This window comes from Telmatherina bonti (assembly GCF_933228915.1).
Source record: "Telmatherina bonti genome assembly, chromosome: 8".
NCBI lineage: Eukaryota > Metazoa > Chordata > Actinopteri > Atheriniformes > Telmatherinidae > Telmatherina > Telmatherina bonti.
In genome coordinates this window covers 3,809,640-3,824,938 of record NC_136626.1, presented here as the reverse complement: position 1 = coordinate 3,824,938, position 15,299 = coordinate 3,809,640, and the positions used below count along the sequence as shown (strand labels likewise).

The window sequence follows — 15,299 nt, the reverse complement described above, 5'->3', positions numbered from 1 at the left end:
CGACACGTTGCCTCGCATTAATGCGACACGTTGCCCCGCATTAATGCAACATGTTGCCTCGGGTTAATGCAACATGTTGCCTCGGGTTAATGCGACACGTTGCCTCGCTTAAATGCAACATGTTGCCTTGGGTTAATGCGACACATTGCCTCGCAATAATGCGACACGTTGCCTCGCAATAATGCGACACGTTACCTCGCATTAATGCAACATGTTGCCTCGGGTTAATGCGACACGTTGCCCCGCATTAATGCAACATGTTGCCTCGGGTTAATGCGACACGTTGCCTCGCATTAATGCGACATGTTGCCTCGCATTAATGCAACATGTTGCCTCGGGTTAATGCAACATGTTGCCTTGGGTTAATGCGACACATTGCATCGCAATAATGCGACATATTGCCTCGCAATAATGCGACACATTGCCTCTCAATAATGCGACACGTTGCCCCGCATTAATGCAACATGTTGCCTCGGGTTAATGCGACACGTTGCCTCGCTTAAATGCAACATGTTGCCTTGGGTTAATGCGACACATTGCCTCGCAATAATGCGACACGTTGCCTCGCAATAATGCGACACGTTACCTCGCATTAATGCAACATGTTGCCTCGGGTTAATGCGACACGTTGCCCCGCATTAATGCAACATGTTGCCTCGGGTTAATGCGACACGTTGCCTCGCATTAATGCGACATGTTGCCTCGCATTAATGCAACATGTTGCCTCGGGTTAATGCAACATGTTGCCTTGGGTTAATGCGACACATTGCATCGCAATAATGCGACATATTGCCTCGCAATAATGCGACACATTGCCTCTCAATAATGCGACACGTTGCCCCGCATTAATGCAACATGTTGCCTCGGGTTAATGCAACATGTTGCCTTGGGTTAATGCGACACGTTGCCTCGCATTAATGCGACACGTTGCCCTGCATTACTGCAACATGTTGCCTCGGGTTAATGCAACATGTTGCCACACATTAATGCATCATGTTGCTTCGCGTTTATGTAACATGTTGCCTCGGGTTAATGCAACACGTTGCCTCGCATTAATGCCACACGTTGCCTCGCATTAATGCAACATGTTGCCTCGGGTTAACGCAACATGTTGCCTCGGGTTAATGACACATGTTGCCTCGGGTTAATGCGACACGTTGCCACACATTAATGCGACACGTTGCCCCGCATTAATGCAACATGTTGCCTCGGGTTAATGCAACATGTTGCCTCGGGTTAATGCGACACGTTGCCTCGCTTAAATGCAACATGTTGCCTTGGGTTAATGTGACACATTGCCTCGCAATAATGCGACACGTTGCCTCGCAATAATGCGACACGTTACCTCGCATTAATGCGACAAGTTGCCTCGCATTAATGCAACATGTTGCCTCGGGTTAATGCGACACGTTGCCTCGCATTAATGCGACACGTTGCCCCGCATTAATGCAACATGTTGCCTCGGGTTAATGCAACATGTTGCCTTGGGTTAATGCGACACGTTGCCTCGCATTAATGCGACACGTTGCCCCGCATTACTGCAACATGTTGCCTCGGGTTAATGCAACATGTTGCCTCGCAATAATGCGACACGTTGCCTCGCTTAAATGCAACATGTTGCCTTGGGTTAATGCGACACATTGCCTCGCAATAATGTGACACGTTGCCTCGCATTAATGCGACAAGTTGCCACGCATTAATGCAACATGTTGCCTCGGGTTAATGTGACACATTGTCTTGCATTAAAGCGACACGGTGCCTCAGGTTAAGGCAACATGTTGCCTCGGGTTAATGCAACATGTTGCCTCGGGTTAATGCGACACGTTGCCTCGCATTAATGCGACACGTTGCCTCGCATTAATGCGACACGTTGCCTCGCATTAATGCGACACGTTGCCTCGCATTAATGCAACATGTTGCCTCGGGTTAATGCAACATGTTGCCTCGGGTTAATGCAACATGTTGCCTCGGGTTAATGCGACACGTTGACTCGCATTAATGCGACATGTTGCCCCGCATTAATGCAACATGTTGCCTCGGGTTAATGCGACACGTTGCCCCGCATTAATGCAACATGTTGCCTCGGGTTAATGCGACACGTTGCCTCGCATTAATGCGACATGTTGCCCCGCATTAATGCAACATGTTGCCTCGGGTTAATGCAACATGTTGCCTCGGGTTAATGCGACACGTTGCCTCACTTAAATGCAACATGTTGCCTTGGGTTAATGCGACACATTGCATCGCAATAATGCGACATATTGCCTCGCAATAATGCGACACATTGCCTCTCAATAATGCGACACGTTGCCCCGCATTAATGCAACATGTTGCCTCGGGTTAATGCAACATGTTGCCTTGGGTTAATGCGACACGTTGCCTCGCATTAATGCGACACGTTGCCCCGCATTACTGCAACATGTTGCCTCGGGTTAATGCAACATGTTGCCTCGCAATAATGCGACACGTTGCCTCGCTTAAATGCAACATGTTGCCTTGGGTTAATGCGACACGTTGCCTCGCTTAAATGCAACATGTTGCCTTGGGTTAATGTGACACATTGCCTCGCAATAATGCGACACGTTGCCTCGCAATAATGCGACACGTTACCTCGCATTAATGCGACAAGTTGCCTCGCATTAATGCAACATGTTGCCTCGGGTTAATGCGACACGTTGCCCCGCATTAATGCAACATGTTGCCTCGGGTTAATGCGACACATTGCCTCGCAATAATGTGACACGTTGCCTCGCATTAATGCGACAAGTTGCCACGCATTAATGCAACATGTTGCCTCACGTTAATGTGACACATTGTCTTGCATTAAAGCGACACGGTGCCTCAGGTTAAGGCAACATGTTGCCTCGGGTTAATGCAACATGTTGCCTCGGGTTAATGCGACACGTTTCCTTGCATTAATGCGACACGTTGCCCCGCATTAATGCAACATGTTGCCTCGGGTTAATGCAACATGTTGCCTCGGGTTAATGCGACACGTTGCCTCGCATTAATGCGACACGTTGCCCCGCATTACTGCAACATGTTGCCTCGGGTTAATGCAACATGTTGCCTCGGGTTAATGCGACACGTTACCTCGCATTAATGCGACAAGTTGCCTCGCATTAATGCAACATGTTGCCTTGGGTTAATGTGACACATTGCCTCGCAATAATGCGACACGTTGCCTCGCAATAATGCGACACGTTACCTCGCATTAATGCGACAAGTTGCCTCGCATTAATGCAACATGTTGTCTCGGGTTAATGCGACACGTTGCCTCGCATTAATGCGACACGTTGCCCCGCATTAATGCTACATGTTGCCTCGGGTTAATGCAACATGTTGCCTTGGGTTAATGCGACACGTTGCCTCGCATTAATGCGACACGTTGCCCCGCATTACTGCAACATGTTGCCTCGGGTTAATGCAACATGTTGCCTCGCAATAATGCGACACGTTGCCTCGCTTAAATGCAACATGTTGCCTTGGGTTAATGCGACACATTGCCTCGCAATAATGTGACACGTTGCCTCGCATTAATGCGACAAGTTGCCACGCATTAATGCAACATGTTGCCTCGGGTTAATGTGACACATTGTCTTGCATTAAAGCGACACGGTGCCTCAGGTTAAGGCAACATGTTGCCTCGGGTTAATGCGACACGTTGCCTCGCATTAATGCGACATGTTGTCTTGGGTTAATGCGACACATTGCATCGCAATAATGCGACATATTGCCTCGCAATAATGCGACACATTGCCTCTCAATAATGCGACACGTTGCCCCGCATTAATGCAACATGTTGCCTCGGGTTAATGCAACATGTTGCCTTGGGTTAATGCGACACGTTGCCTCGCATTAATGCGACACGTTGCCCCGCATTACTGCAACATGTTGCCTCGGGTTAATGCAACATGTTGCCACACATTAATGCATCATGTTGCTTCGCGTTTATGTAACATGTTGCCTCGGGTTAATGCAACACGTTGCCTTGCATTAATGCCACACGTTGCCTCGCATTAATGCAACATGTTGCCTCGGGTTAACGCAACATGTTGCCTCGGGTTAATGCAACATGTTGCCTCGGGTTAATGCAACATGTTGCCTCGGGTTAATGCGACACGTTGCCTCGCTTAAATGCAACATGTTGCCTTGGGTTAATGTGACACATTGCCTCGCAATAATGCGACACGTTGCCTCGCAATAATGCGACACGTTACCTCGCATTAATGCGACAAGTTGCCTCGCATTAATGCAACATGTTGCCTCGGGTTAATGCGACACGTTGCCTCGCATTAATGCGACACGTTGCCCCGCATTAATGCAACATGTTGCCTCGGGTTAATGCAACATGTTGCCTTGGGTTAATGCGACACGTTGCCTCGCATTAATGCGACACGTTGCCCCGCATTACTACAACATGTTGCCTCGGGTTAATGCAACATGTTGCCTCGCAATAATGCGACACGTTGCCTCGCTTAAATGCAACATGTTGCCTTGGGTTAATGCGACACATTGCCTCGCAATAATGTGACACGTTGCCTCGCATTAATGCGACAAGTTGCCACGCATTAATGCAACATGTTGCCTCGGGTTAATGCGACACGTTGCCTCGCATTAATGCGACACGTTGCCCCGCATTAATGCAACATGTTGCCTCGGGTTAATGCAACATGTTGCCTTGGGTTAATGCGACACGTTGCCTTGCATTAATGCGACACGTTGCCCCGCATTACTGCAACATGTTGCCTCGGGTTAATGCAACATGTTGCCTCGCAATAATGCGACACGTTGCCTCACTTAAATGCAACATGTTGCCTTGGGTTAATGCGACACATTGCCTCGCAATAATGCGACACGTTGCCTCGCATTAATGCGACAAGTTGCCTCGCATTAATGCAACATGTTGCCTAGGATTAATGCGACACGTTGCCTCGCAATAATGCGACACATTGCCTTGCAATAATGCAACAAGTTGCCTCGGATTAATGCAACATGTTGCCTCGCATTAATGCAACATGTTGCCTTGGGTTAATGCGACACATTGCCTCTCAATAATGCGACACGTTGCCTCGCATTAATGCAACATGTTGCCTCGGGTTAATGCGTCACGTTGCCCCGCATTAATGCAACATGTTGCCTCGGGTTAATACAACATGTTGCCTCGGGTTAATGCGACACGTTGCCTCGCATTAATGCGACACGTTGCCCCGCATTAATGCAACATGTTGCCTCGGGTTAATGCAACATGTTGACTCGGGTTAATGCGACACGTTGCCTCGCATTAATGCGACACGTTGCCCCGCATTAATGCAACATGTTGCCTCGGGTTAATGCAACATGTTGCCTCGGGTTAATGCGACACGTTGCCTCGCTTAAATGCAACATGTTGCCTTGGGTTAATGCGACACATTGCCTCGCAATAATGCGACACGTTGCCTCGCAATAATGCGACACGTTACCTCGCATTAATGCAACATGTTGCCTCGGGTTAATGCGACACGTTGCCCCGCATTAATGCAACATGTTGCCTCGGGTTAATGCGACACGTTGCCTCGCATTAATGCGACATGTTGCCTCGCATTAATGCAACATGTTGCCTCGGGTTAATGCAACATGTTGCCTTGGGTTAATGCGACACATTGCATCGCAATAATGCGACATATTGCCTCGCAATAATGCGACACATTGCCTCTCAATAATGCGACACGTTGCCCCGCATTAATGCAACATGTTGCCTCGGGTTAATGCGACACGTTGCCTCGCTTAAATGCAACATGTTGCCTTGGGTTAATGCGACACATTGCCTCGCAATAATGCGACACGTTGCCTCGCAATAATGCGACACGTTACCTCGCATTAATGCAACATGTTGCCTCGGGTTAATGCGACACGTTGCCCCGCATTAATGCAACATGTTGCCTCGGGTTAATGCGACACGTTGCCTCGCATTAATGCGACATGTTGCCTCGCATTAATGCAACATGTTGCCTCGGGTTAATGCAACATGTTGCCTTGGGTTAATGCGACACATTGCATCGCAATAATGCGACATATTGCCTCGCAATAATGCGACACATTGCCTCTCAATAATGCGACACGTTGCCCCGCATTAATGCAACATGTTGCCTCGGGTTAATGCAACATGTTGCCTTGGGTTAATGCGACACGTTGCCTCGCATTAATGCGACACGTTGCCCTGCATTACTGCAACATGTTGCCTCGGGTTAATGCAACATGTTGCCACACATTAATGCATCATGTTGCTTCGCGTTTATGTAACATGTTGCCTCGGGTTAATGCAACACGTTGCCTCGCATTAATGCCACACGTTGCCTCGCATTAATGCAACATGTTGCCTCGGGTTAACGCAACATGTTGCCTCGGGTTAATGACACATGTTGCCTCGGGTTAATGCGACACGTTGCCACACATTAATGCGACACGTTGCCCCGCATTAATGCAACATGTTGCCTCGGGTTAATGCAACATGTTGCCTCGGGTTAATGCGACACGTTGCCTCGCTTAAATGCAACATGTTGCCTTGGGTTAATGTGACACATTGCCTCGCAATAATGCGACACGTTGCCTCGCAATAATGCGACACGTTACCTCGCATTAATGCGACAAGTTGCCTCGCATTAATGCAACATGTTGCCTCGGGTTAATGCGACACGTTGCCTCGCATTAATGCGACACGTTGCCCCGCATTAATGCAACATGTTGCCTCGGGTTAATGCAACATGTTGCCTTGGGTTAATGCGACACGTTGCCTCGCATTAATGCGACACGTTGCCCCGCATTACTGCAACATGTTGCCTCGGGTTAATGCAACATGTTGCCTCGCAATAATGCGACACGTTGCCTCGCTTAAATGCAACATGTTGCCTTGGGTTAATGCGACACATTGCCTCGCAATAATGTGACACGTTGCCTCGCATTAATGCGACAAGTTGCCACGCATTAATGCAACATGTTGCCTCGGGTTAATGTGACACATTGTCTTGCATTAAAGCGACACGGTGCCTCAGGTTAAGGCAACATGTTGCCTCGGGTTAATGCAACATGTTGCCTCGGGTTAATGCGACACGTTGCCTTGCATTAATGCGACACGTTGCCCCGCATTAATGCAACATGTTGCCTCGGGTTAATGCAACATGTTGCCTCGGGTTAATGCGACACGTTGCCTCGCATTAATGCGACACGTTGCCCCGCATTAATGCAACATGTTGCCTCGGGTTAATGCAACATGTTGCCTCGGGTTAATGCGACACGTTGCCTCGCTTAAATCCAACATGTTGCCTTGGGTTAATGCGACACATTGCCTCGCAATAATGTGACACATTGCCTCGCAATAATGCGACACGTTGCCTTGCATTAATGCGACAAGTTGCCACGCATTAATGCGACACGTTGCCTCGCAATAATGCGACACATTGCCTTGCAATAATGCAACCTGTTGCCTCGGATTAATGCAACATGTTACCTCACATTAATGCAAAATGTTGCCTCGCGTTAATGCAACACATTACCTCACGTTAATGCGACACGTTGCCCCGCGTTAATGCAACACATTGCCTCGCGTTAATGCAACATGTTGCCTCGCGTTAATGCAACATGTTGCCTCGCGTTAATGCGACACGTTGCCACACATTAATGCGACACGTTGCCCCGCATTAATGCAACATGTTGCCTCGGGTTAATGCAACATGTTGCCTCGGGTTAATGCGACACGTTGCCTCGCTTAAATGCAACATGTTGCCTTGGGTTAATGTGACACATTGCCTCGCAATAATGCGACACGTTGCCTCGCAATAATGCGACACGTTACCTCGCATTAATGCGACAAGTTGCCTCGCATTAATGCAACATGTTGCCTCGGGTTAATGCGACACGTTGCCCCGCATTAATGCAACATGTTGCCTCGGGTTAATGCGACACATTGCCTCGCAATAATGTGACACGTTGCCTCGCATTAATGCGACAAGTTGCCACGCATTAATGCAACATGTTGCCTCACGTTAATGTGACACATTGTCTTGCATTAAAGCGACACGGTGCCTCAGGTTAAGGCAACATGTTGCCTCGGGTTAATGCAACATGTTGCCTCGGGTTAATGCGACACGTTGCCTTGCATTAATGCGACACGTTGCCCCGCATTAATGCAACATGTTGCCTCGGGTTAATGCAACATGTTGCCTCGGGTTAATGCGACACGTTGCCTTGCATTAATGCGACACGTTGCCCCGCATTAATGCAACATGTTGCCTCGGGTTAATGCAACATGTTGCCTCGGGTTAATGCGACACGTTGCCTTGCATTAATGCGACACGTTGCCCCGCATTAATGCAACATGTTGCCTCGGGTTAATGCAACATGTTGCCTCGGGTTAATGCGACACGTTGCCTCGCTTAAATCCAACATGTTGCCTTGGGTTAATGCGACACATTGCCTCGCAATAATGCAACACGTTGCCTCGCATTAATACGACAAGTTGCCACGCATTAATGCAACACGTTGCCTCGCAATAATGCGACACATTGCCTTGCAATAATGCAACCTGTTGCCTCGGATTAATGCAACATGTTACCTCGCATTAATGCAACATGTTGCCTCGCGTTAATGCAACACATTACCTCACGTTAATGCGACACGTTGCCCCGCGTTAATGCAACACGTTGCCTCGCGTTAATGCAACATGTTGCCTCGCGTTAATGCAACACATTACCTCACGTTAATGTGACACATTGTCTTGCATTAAAGCGACACGGTGCCTCAGGTTAAGGCAACATGATACCTCGCATTAATGCAATGAGTTGCCTCGCATTAAGGAGACACATTGTCTTGCATTAATGCAAAACGTTGCTTTGCGTTAATGCAACATGTTGCCTCGGGTTAATGCAACATGTTGCCTCGGGTTAATGCGACACGTTGCCTCGCATTAATGCGACACGTTGCCCCGCATTAATGCAACATGTTGCCTCGGGTTAATGCGACACGTTGCCTCGCGTTAATGTGACACATTGTCTTGCATTAAAGCGACACGGTGCCTCAGGTTAAGGCAACATGTTGCCTCGGGTTAATGCAACATGTTGCCTCGGGTTAATGCGACACGTTGCCTTGCATTAATGCGACACGTTGCCCCGCATTAATGCAATATGTTGCCTCGGGTTAATGCAACATGTTGCCTCGGGTTAATGCAACATGTTGCCTCGGGTTAATGCGACACGTTGCCTCGCTTAAATCCAACATGTTGACTTGGGTTAATGCGACACATTGCCTCGCAATAATGTGACACATTGCCTCGCATTAATGCGACAAGTTGCCACGCATTAATGCAACACGTTGCCTCGCAATAATGCGACACATTGCCTTGCAATAATGCAACACGTTGCCTCGGATTAATGCAACATGTTGCCTCGCATTAATGTAACATGTTACCTCGCATTAATGCAACACATTACCTCACGTTAATGTGACACATTGTCTTGCATTAAAGCGACACGGTGCCTCGGGTTAATGCAACATGTTGCCTCGGGTTAATGCAACACGTTGCCTCGCATTAATGCGACACGTTGCCTCGCATTAATGCGACACGTTGCCCCGCATTAATGCAACACGTTGCCTCGCATTAATGCAACACGTTGCCCCGCATTAATGCGACACGTTGCCCCGCGTTAATGCAACACGTTGCCTCGCGTTAATGCAACATGTTGCCTCGCGTTAATGCAACACATTACCTCGCGTTAATGTGACACATTGTCTTGCATTAAAGCGACACGGTGCCTCAGGTTAAGGCAACATGATACCTCGCATTAATGCAATGAGTTGCCTCGCATTAATGAGACACGTTGTCTTGCATTAATGCAAAACGTTGCTTTGCGTTAATGCAAAATGTTGCCTCGGGTTAATGCGACATGTTACCTTGCATTAATGCGACACGTTGCCCCGCATTAATGCAACATGTTGCCTCGGGTTAATGCAACATGTTGCCTCGGGTTAATGCGACACGTTGCCTCGCATTAATGCGACACGTTGCCCCGCATTAATGCAACATGTTGCCTCGGGTTAATGCGACACGTTGCCTCGCTTAAATGCAACATGTTGCCTTGGGTTAATGCGACACATTGCCTCGCAATAATGTGACACATTGCCTCGCAATAATGCGACACGTTGCCTCGCAATAATGCGACACATTGCCTCGCAATAATGCGACACATTGCCTCGCAATAATGCGACACAGTGCCTCGCATTAATGCGACAAGTTGCCTCGCATTAATGCAACATGTTGCCTCGGGTTAATGCAACACGTTGCCTCGCAATAATGCGACACATTGCCTCGCAATAATGCAACACGTTGCCTCGGATTAATGCAACCTGTTGCCTCGCATTAATGCAACATGTTGCCTCGGATTAATGCAACATGTTGCCTCGCAGTAATGCAACACATTACCTCACGTTAATGTGACACATTGTCTTGCATTAAAGCGACACGGTGCCTCAGGTTAAGGCAACACGATACCTCGCATTAATGCGATGAGTTGCCTCGCATTAATGTGACACGTTGCCTCATATTAATGAGACACATTGTCTTGCATTAATGCAACACGTTGCTTTGCGTTAATGCAAAATGTTTCCTCGGGTTAATTCAACATGTTGCCTCAGGTTAATGCGACATGTTGCCTCGCATTAATGCGACACGTTGCTCCGCATTAATGCAACATGTTGCCTCGGGTTAATGCAACATGTTGCCTCGGGTTAATGCAACATGTTGCCTCGGGTTAATGCGACACGTTGACTTGTATGTAATGCAACGGTTTGCCTCGCATTAATGCAACTCATTGCTTTGCGTTAATGCGACACATTGCCTCGGGTTAATGCGGCACGTTGCCTCTTATTAATGCAACATGTAGCCTCGTGTTAATGCAACAATATGCCTTCGGTTAAGGTGACCCGATGCGTCACGTTAATGCTACAAGTTGCCTCATGTTAATGCGACACATTGCCGGGGGTTAATGTGACACGTTGCCTAGCGTTAATGTAACATGATGCCTAGCAGTAATGCGACACATTGTCTCGCAGTTATACGACACTTTGCCTTTCATTAATGTAACACATTGCCTCGTAATAATATGACACATTACCTCACATTAATGTGACATGATGCGACTTGTTGCCTTGAGTTAAGGCATCATGAATTGTGTCGCCTTAACGCAAGGCATTGTGTCGCCTTAACACAAGGCATCGTGTCGCCTTAACGCGAGACATCGTGTCGCCTTAACGCGAGACATCGTGTCGCCTTAACGCGAGGCATCGTGTCGCCTTAACGCGAGGCATCGTGTCGCCTTAACGCGAGGCATCGTGTCGCATTAATGCGAGGCATCGTGTCGCATTAACGCGAGGCATCGTGTCACCTTAACGCGAGACATCGTGTCGCCTTAACGTGAGACATTGTGTCGCCTTAACGCGAGGCATCGTGCCGCCTTAATGCGAGGCATCGTGTTGCCTTAACACGAGGCATCGTGTCGCCTTAACGCGAGGCATCGTGTCGCATTAATGCGAGGCATCGTGTCGCATTAACGCGAGGCATCGTGTCGCATTAACGCGAGGCATCGTGTCACCTTAACGCGAGACATCGTGTCGCCTTAACGTGAGACATTGTGTCGCTTTAACGCGAGACATCGTGCCGCCTTAACGCGAGGCATCGTGTTGCCTTAACGCGAGACATCGTGTCGCCTTAACGCGAGACATCGTGTCGCCTTAACGCGAGGCATCGTGTCGCCTTAACGCGAGGCATCGTGTCGCATTAATGCGAGGCATCGTGTCGCCTTAACGCGAGGCATCGTGTTGCCTTAACGCGAGGCATCGTGTCACCTTAACGCGAGGCATCCTGTCGCCTTAACGCTAGGCATCGTGTCGCCTCAATGCGAGGCATCGTGTCGCCTTAACGCGAGGCATTGTGTCGCATTAACGCAAAGCATCGTGTCGCAATAATGCGAGGCAATGTGTCACCACAACGTGAGGCTTGCGTAGACATGACATGGAAGATGGGCTCAGGAGATATAGGTGACAAAAGGACAACCTACAGACGTGAGCAGGTTCTGTCGGCGCTGGCCCAGCTGGCTACAGACGAGCTGACCACGTAGCAGCGTCTCCTGTAGTAAGTCCAACCGTCAGGACACAATCTGCTGAGGGACGTCTGAGTCTAGGGACACAAACTGGTGTCAGACCAGTCCAGGAGTTCCAGGAGGAACCGGTTCTAGATACATGACTTAAACATAAAAACATGGGCGTGTTTTTGACCAGAACTTCCAGACATGATAAAGACCTAGACTGACTGAACCAGAACAGGAAGTCTTAAAGCGTCCTGGATCTCGGCTTTCTGTAAGATTTATATTGTTTTTATACCATTTGCCTTTCCTTCTTTCTTCTTCTTTTGTTCCAGCCCATGTGGGTGTTGTTAGCATAATGCTACATATGCTACATGCTAAACAAGCTGCTCTTCGCATTTCTTTGCATTTGGGTGATGGACTGGACTGGACTGGTAGTAAACTGTGTGAACCTGGTCCTGGTGGAGCTCCGACTGGTTTTTGGATGCAGGATGATCCATCTGAGTAGGAGTGTGTCCACCTCGAACCTCCTGCAGGAGGCGACTCCGAGAAGAGCGGCTCCGTTCTGCTCCTCCTGGCTGCAACTCCGCCACCTGGAGAGGAGTCAGACTGTGGAACTGAGGAAGAGGAGCAGACATGAACACATGGACTGTGTGTGTTTCATCTCTGGATGAAGGGGAGTCTTACCGTCCAGACTTTCTCCTCTGCAGGTGGATGAACCTGAACCTGAACACAGACAGAAAGTCAGAACCAGAACCAGCGAGTGTATTTCATTGCAAGAGCCTACATTGTGTGTTTGGTTAGATATCAGCAGAACTCGGCGAGCTGTGTGTGTTTTCAGTTTGGAACAAATGATCAGTAACTCACCGACAGAAAGATGAAGGTGAGAAAAAGGCACAGTAAACAGTACAAATCAAACAACAGTATATTTACCAGGTTTGCACTGATAAGTAAGCTTTAGATTACGCATTTCCATTCCTGGAGGAGTTTAAAACAAGCACTGGGATCGGACTTTGTCACGAGAGAACGAGGCCAGTTTCCATTTTCCAGTCCAGTTCAGGCTCCCGGGGAAACTGGAGCCCATCCGTCGGGAGAAGTCGGGAGGCGGGTAGACCCGAACGGCCCGCCAGCCTGTGTATGTAAAGCTTCGCTAAGCTAATCGGTAAGCTGATGTATGATTAGTTCGTTGGTTTCTAAATGCATGTAGCAGGTCAGACTCAACGTTTCGTCACATGAAGTTGAAAATCAGAGCAGAAATAACATGGTTATGACGTGGTTAAAAAAAAAACAAAAAAACTTTCACTTAAACCAGGCAAAAGAGACGTTACTATGATATTTCTGTGTAATTTGAGGAACCGGTTCCAGCCGGCTGGATCTAGCAGGTTTCTCATAAAAGCCTGAACTTCTTCTCAGAGATGGAACTCCATCCAGTCCAACGCTGGCTGGTTGTACTGACGAAAGGAACGTGACAACGCCGGTATGCGAGGCGGGAGCCCGTAGTAGCTGTCTTAGACTCTTCTTGAGGGATGGAAACACTATAATTTCTCTTAAACTGCTCGTACCAATATAAATGACGGTTACACGCAGGCCCCTCCCTGAGCCGTCACCTTATCGTGGTGGAGGGGTTTGTGTGTCCCGAAGATCCTAGCAGCTATCTTGTCGGGGGCTTTATGCCCCCGGTAGGGTCACCCATGGCAAACAGGTGTCTAGGGGAGGGACCAGACCAAGCACGGCTCACAGACCTCTATGATGACAACAAACTTGGGCATAAATGCCCAGAGGCGGGTTACCAGGGCCCCCCCTCCGGAGCTTGGCCTGGGGGTGGGGTACCAGGGTGAGGGTCTGGTGGCCGGGCCTTTTCCTGTGGAAAAGTGTGGGCGCCCCTGGTAAAAATTTATTTTAATGTTAAAAAAGGAGCCAACAAAAGATGGAAAATCTGCAAAAGGCATCAAATTACAGATTAGACATTCTTCTAACATGTCAAAAAAGGTTTGATCTTATTTCCTTCATTTAAACTTTCAAAATAATAGAAAACAAAATATGGTGCCTGTAAAAGTTTGGGCACCCTGCAGAGTTAGTACCTTGTACTCCCACATTTGGACAGCTGAGCACCTGACTGTGTCCTGGATTGTTTACAGTTAGTGTCTGGAAAGACCAGGTGATGTCAATCTTAAAGGTTTTAAATGCCCAGACTCATCTGACCTTACCTCAACAATCGGCACCGTGGGTTCCTCTAAGCAGCTGTCAAGAACACTGAAACTGAAAATAGTTGATGCTCACAAAGCAGGAGAAGGGTGTAAGAAAATAGCAAAGTGTTTTCAGATGCTAATATCCTCTGTTCCAAAATGGCGGTCATTGGGAACAGTGGAAGTTAAAGCAAAATCTGGAAGACCAAGAAAAATATCAGACAGAACAGCTCGCAAGATTTGCAAAGGAACATACAGACAAGCCTGATGCATTTTGGAAACAAGTTCTGTGGACTGATGAGGTGAAAATGGAACTTTTTGGCCGGAATGAGCACAGGTACATTTGGAGAAGAAAGGGCACATAATTTAATGAAAAGAGCCTCTATCCTACTGTTAAGCATGGGGGTGGATCAATCATGCTTTGGGGTTGTATTGTATTGTAAGGAAAAATGGATTCAATGGGATGCTAACCTAATGCCATCTGTGAAAAAGCTGCAGTTAAAGAGAGGATGGTTCTACAAATGGATAATGATCCTAAAAACACCTCTAAATCCAGGGTGGATTACATCAAGAGGCATGAACTGAAGGTTTTGCCATGGCCTTCACAATCTCCTGACCTCAACATAATTGAAAGTCTATGGACAGACCTTAAAAGAGCAGCGCGTCACAGACGGCCTAGAATCTGAAAGATCTGGAAGACTTTAGCAAGGAAGAATGGGTGAAGACACCTCAAACAAGATCTGAAAGACTATTGGCTGGCTATGAAAAGTGTTTACAAGCTGTCATACTTGCCAAACGGGGGAATAGAAGGTACTGACTATGCAGGGTGCCCAAACTTTTGCAGAGGCCATGTTTTGTGTTTTTTTTTTATTTTGAAAGGTTAAAGTGGAACTATGGAAGGGCTGGGATTGATGGAGTTATCGTCACAAATGGCTTTATTTACTTCAGACCGACCCTCTCCGTAGGCTGTCAGATCAGCCTGCGGGCAAAACGAGTGGATTGA

The 15,299-nt window shown here is 48.0% G+C and overlaps 1 protein-coding gene across 1 annotated transcript in view; it reads right to left on the bottom strand.

Annotated features, from left to right (window-relative positions):
* Positions 1 to 15,299, bottom strand: part of frem1b (Fras1 related extracellular matrix 1b) — a 193,039-nt gene that overhangs the window by 15,160 nt on the left and 162,580 nt on the right. Inside the window, 3 exon segments of the mRNA XM_079245444.1 lie at positions 12,087 to 12,205; positions 12,563 to 12,703; positions 12,798 to 12,836. Of these exon segments, the coding sequence (XP_079101570.1) occupies positions 12,087 to 12,205; positions 12,563 to 12,703; positions 12,798 to 12,836 (299 nt within the window).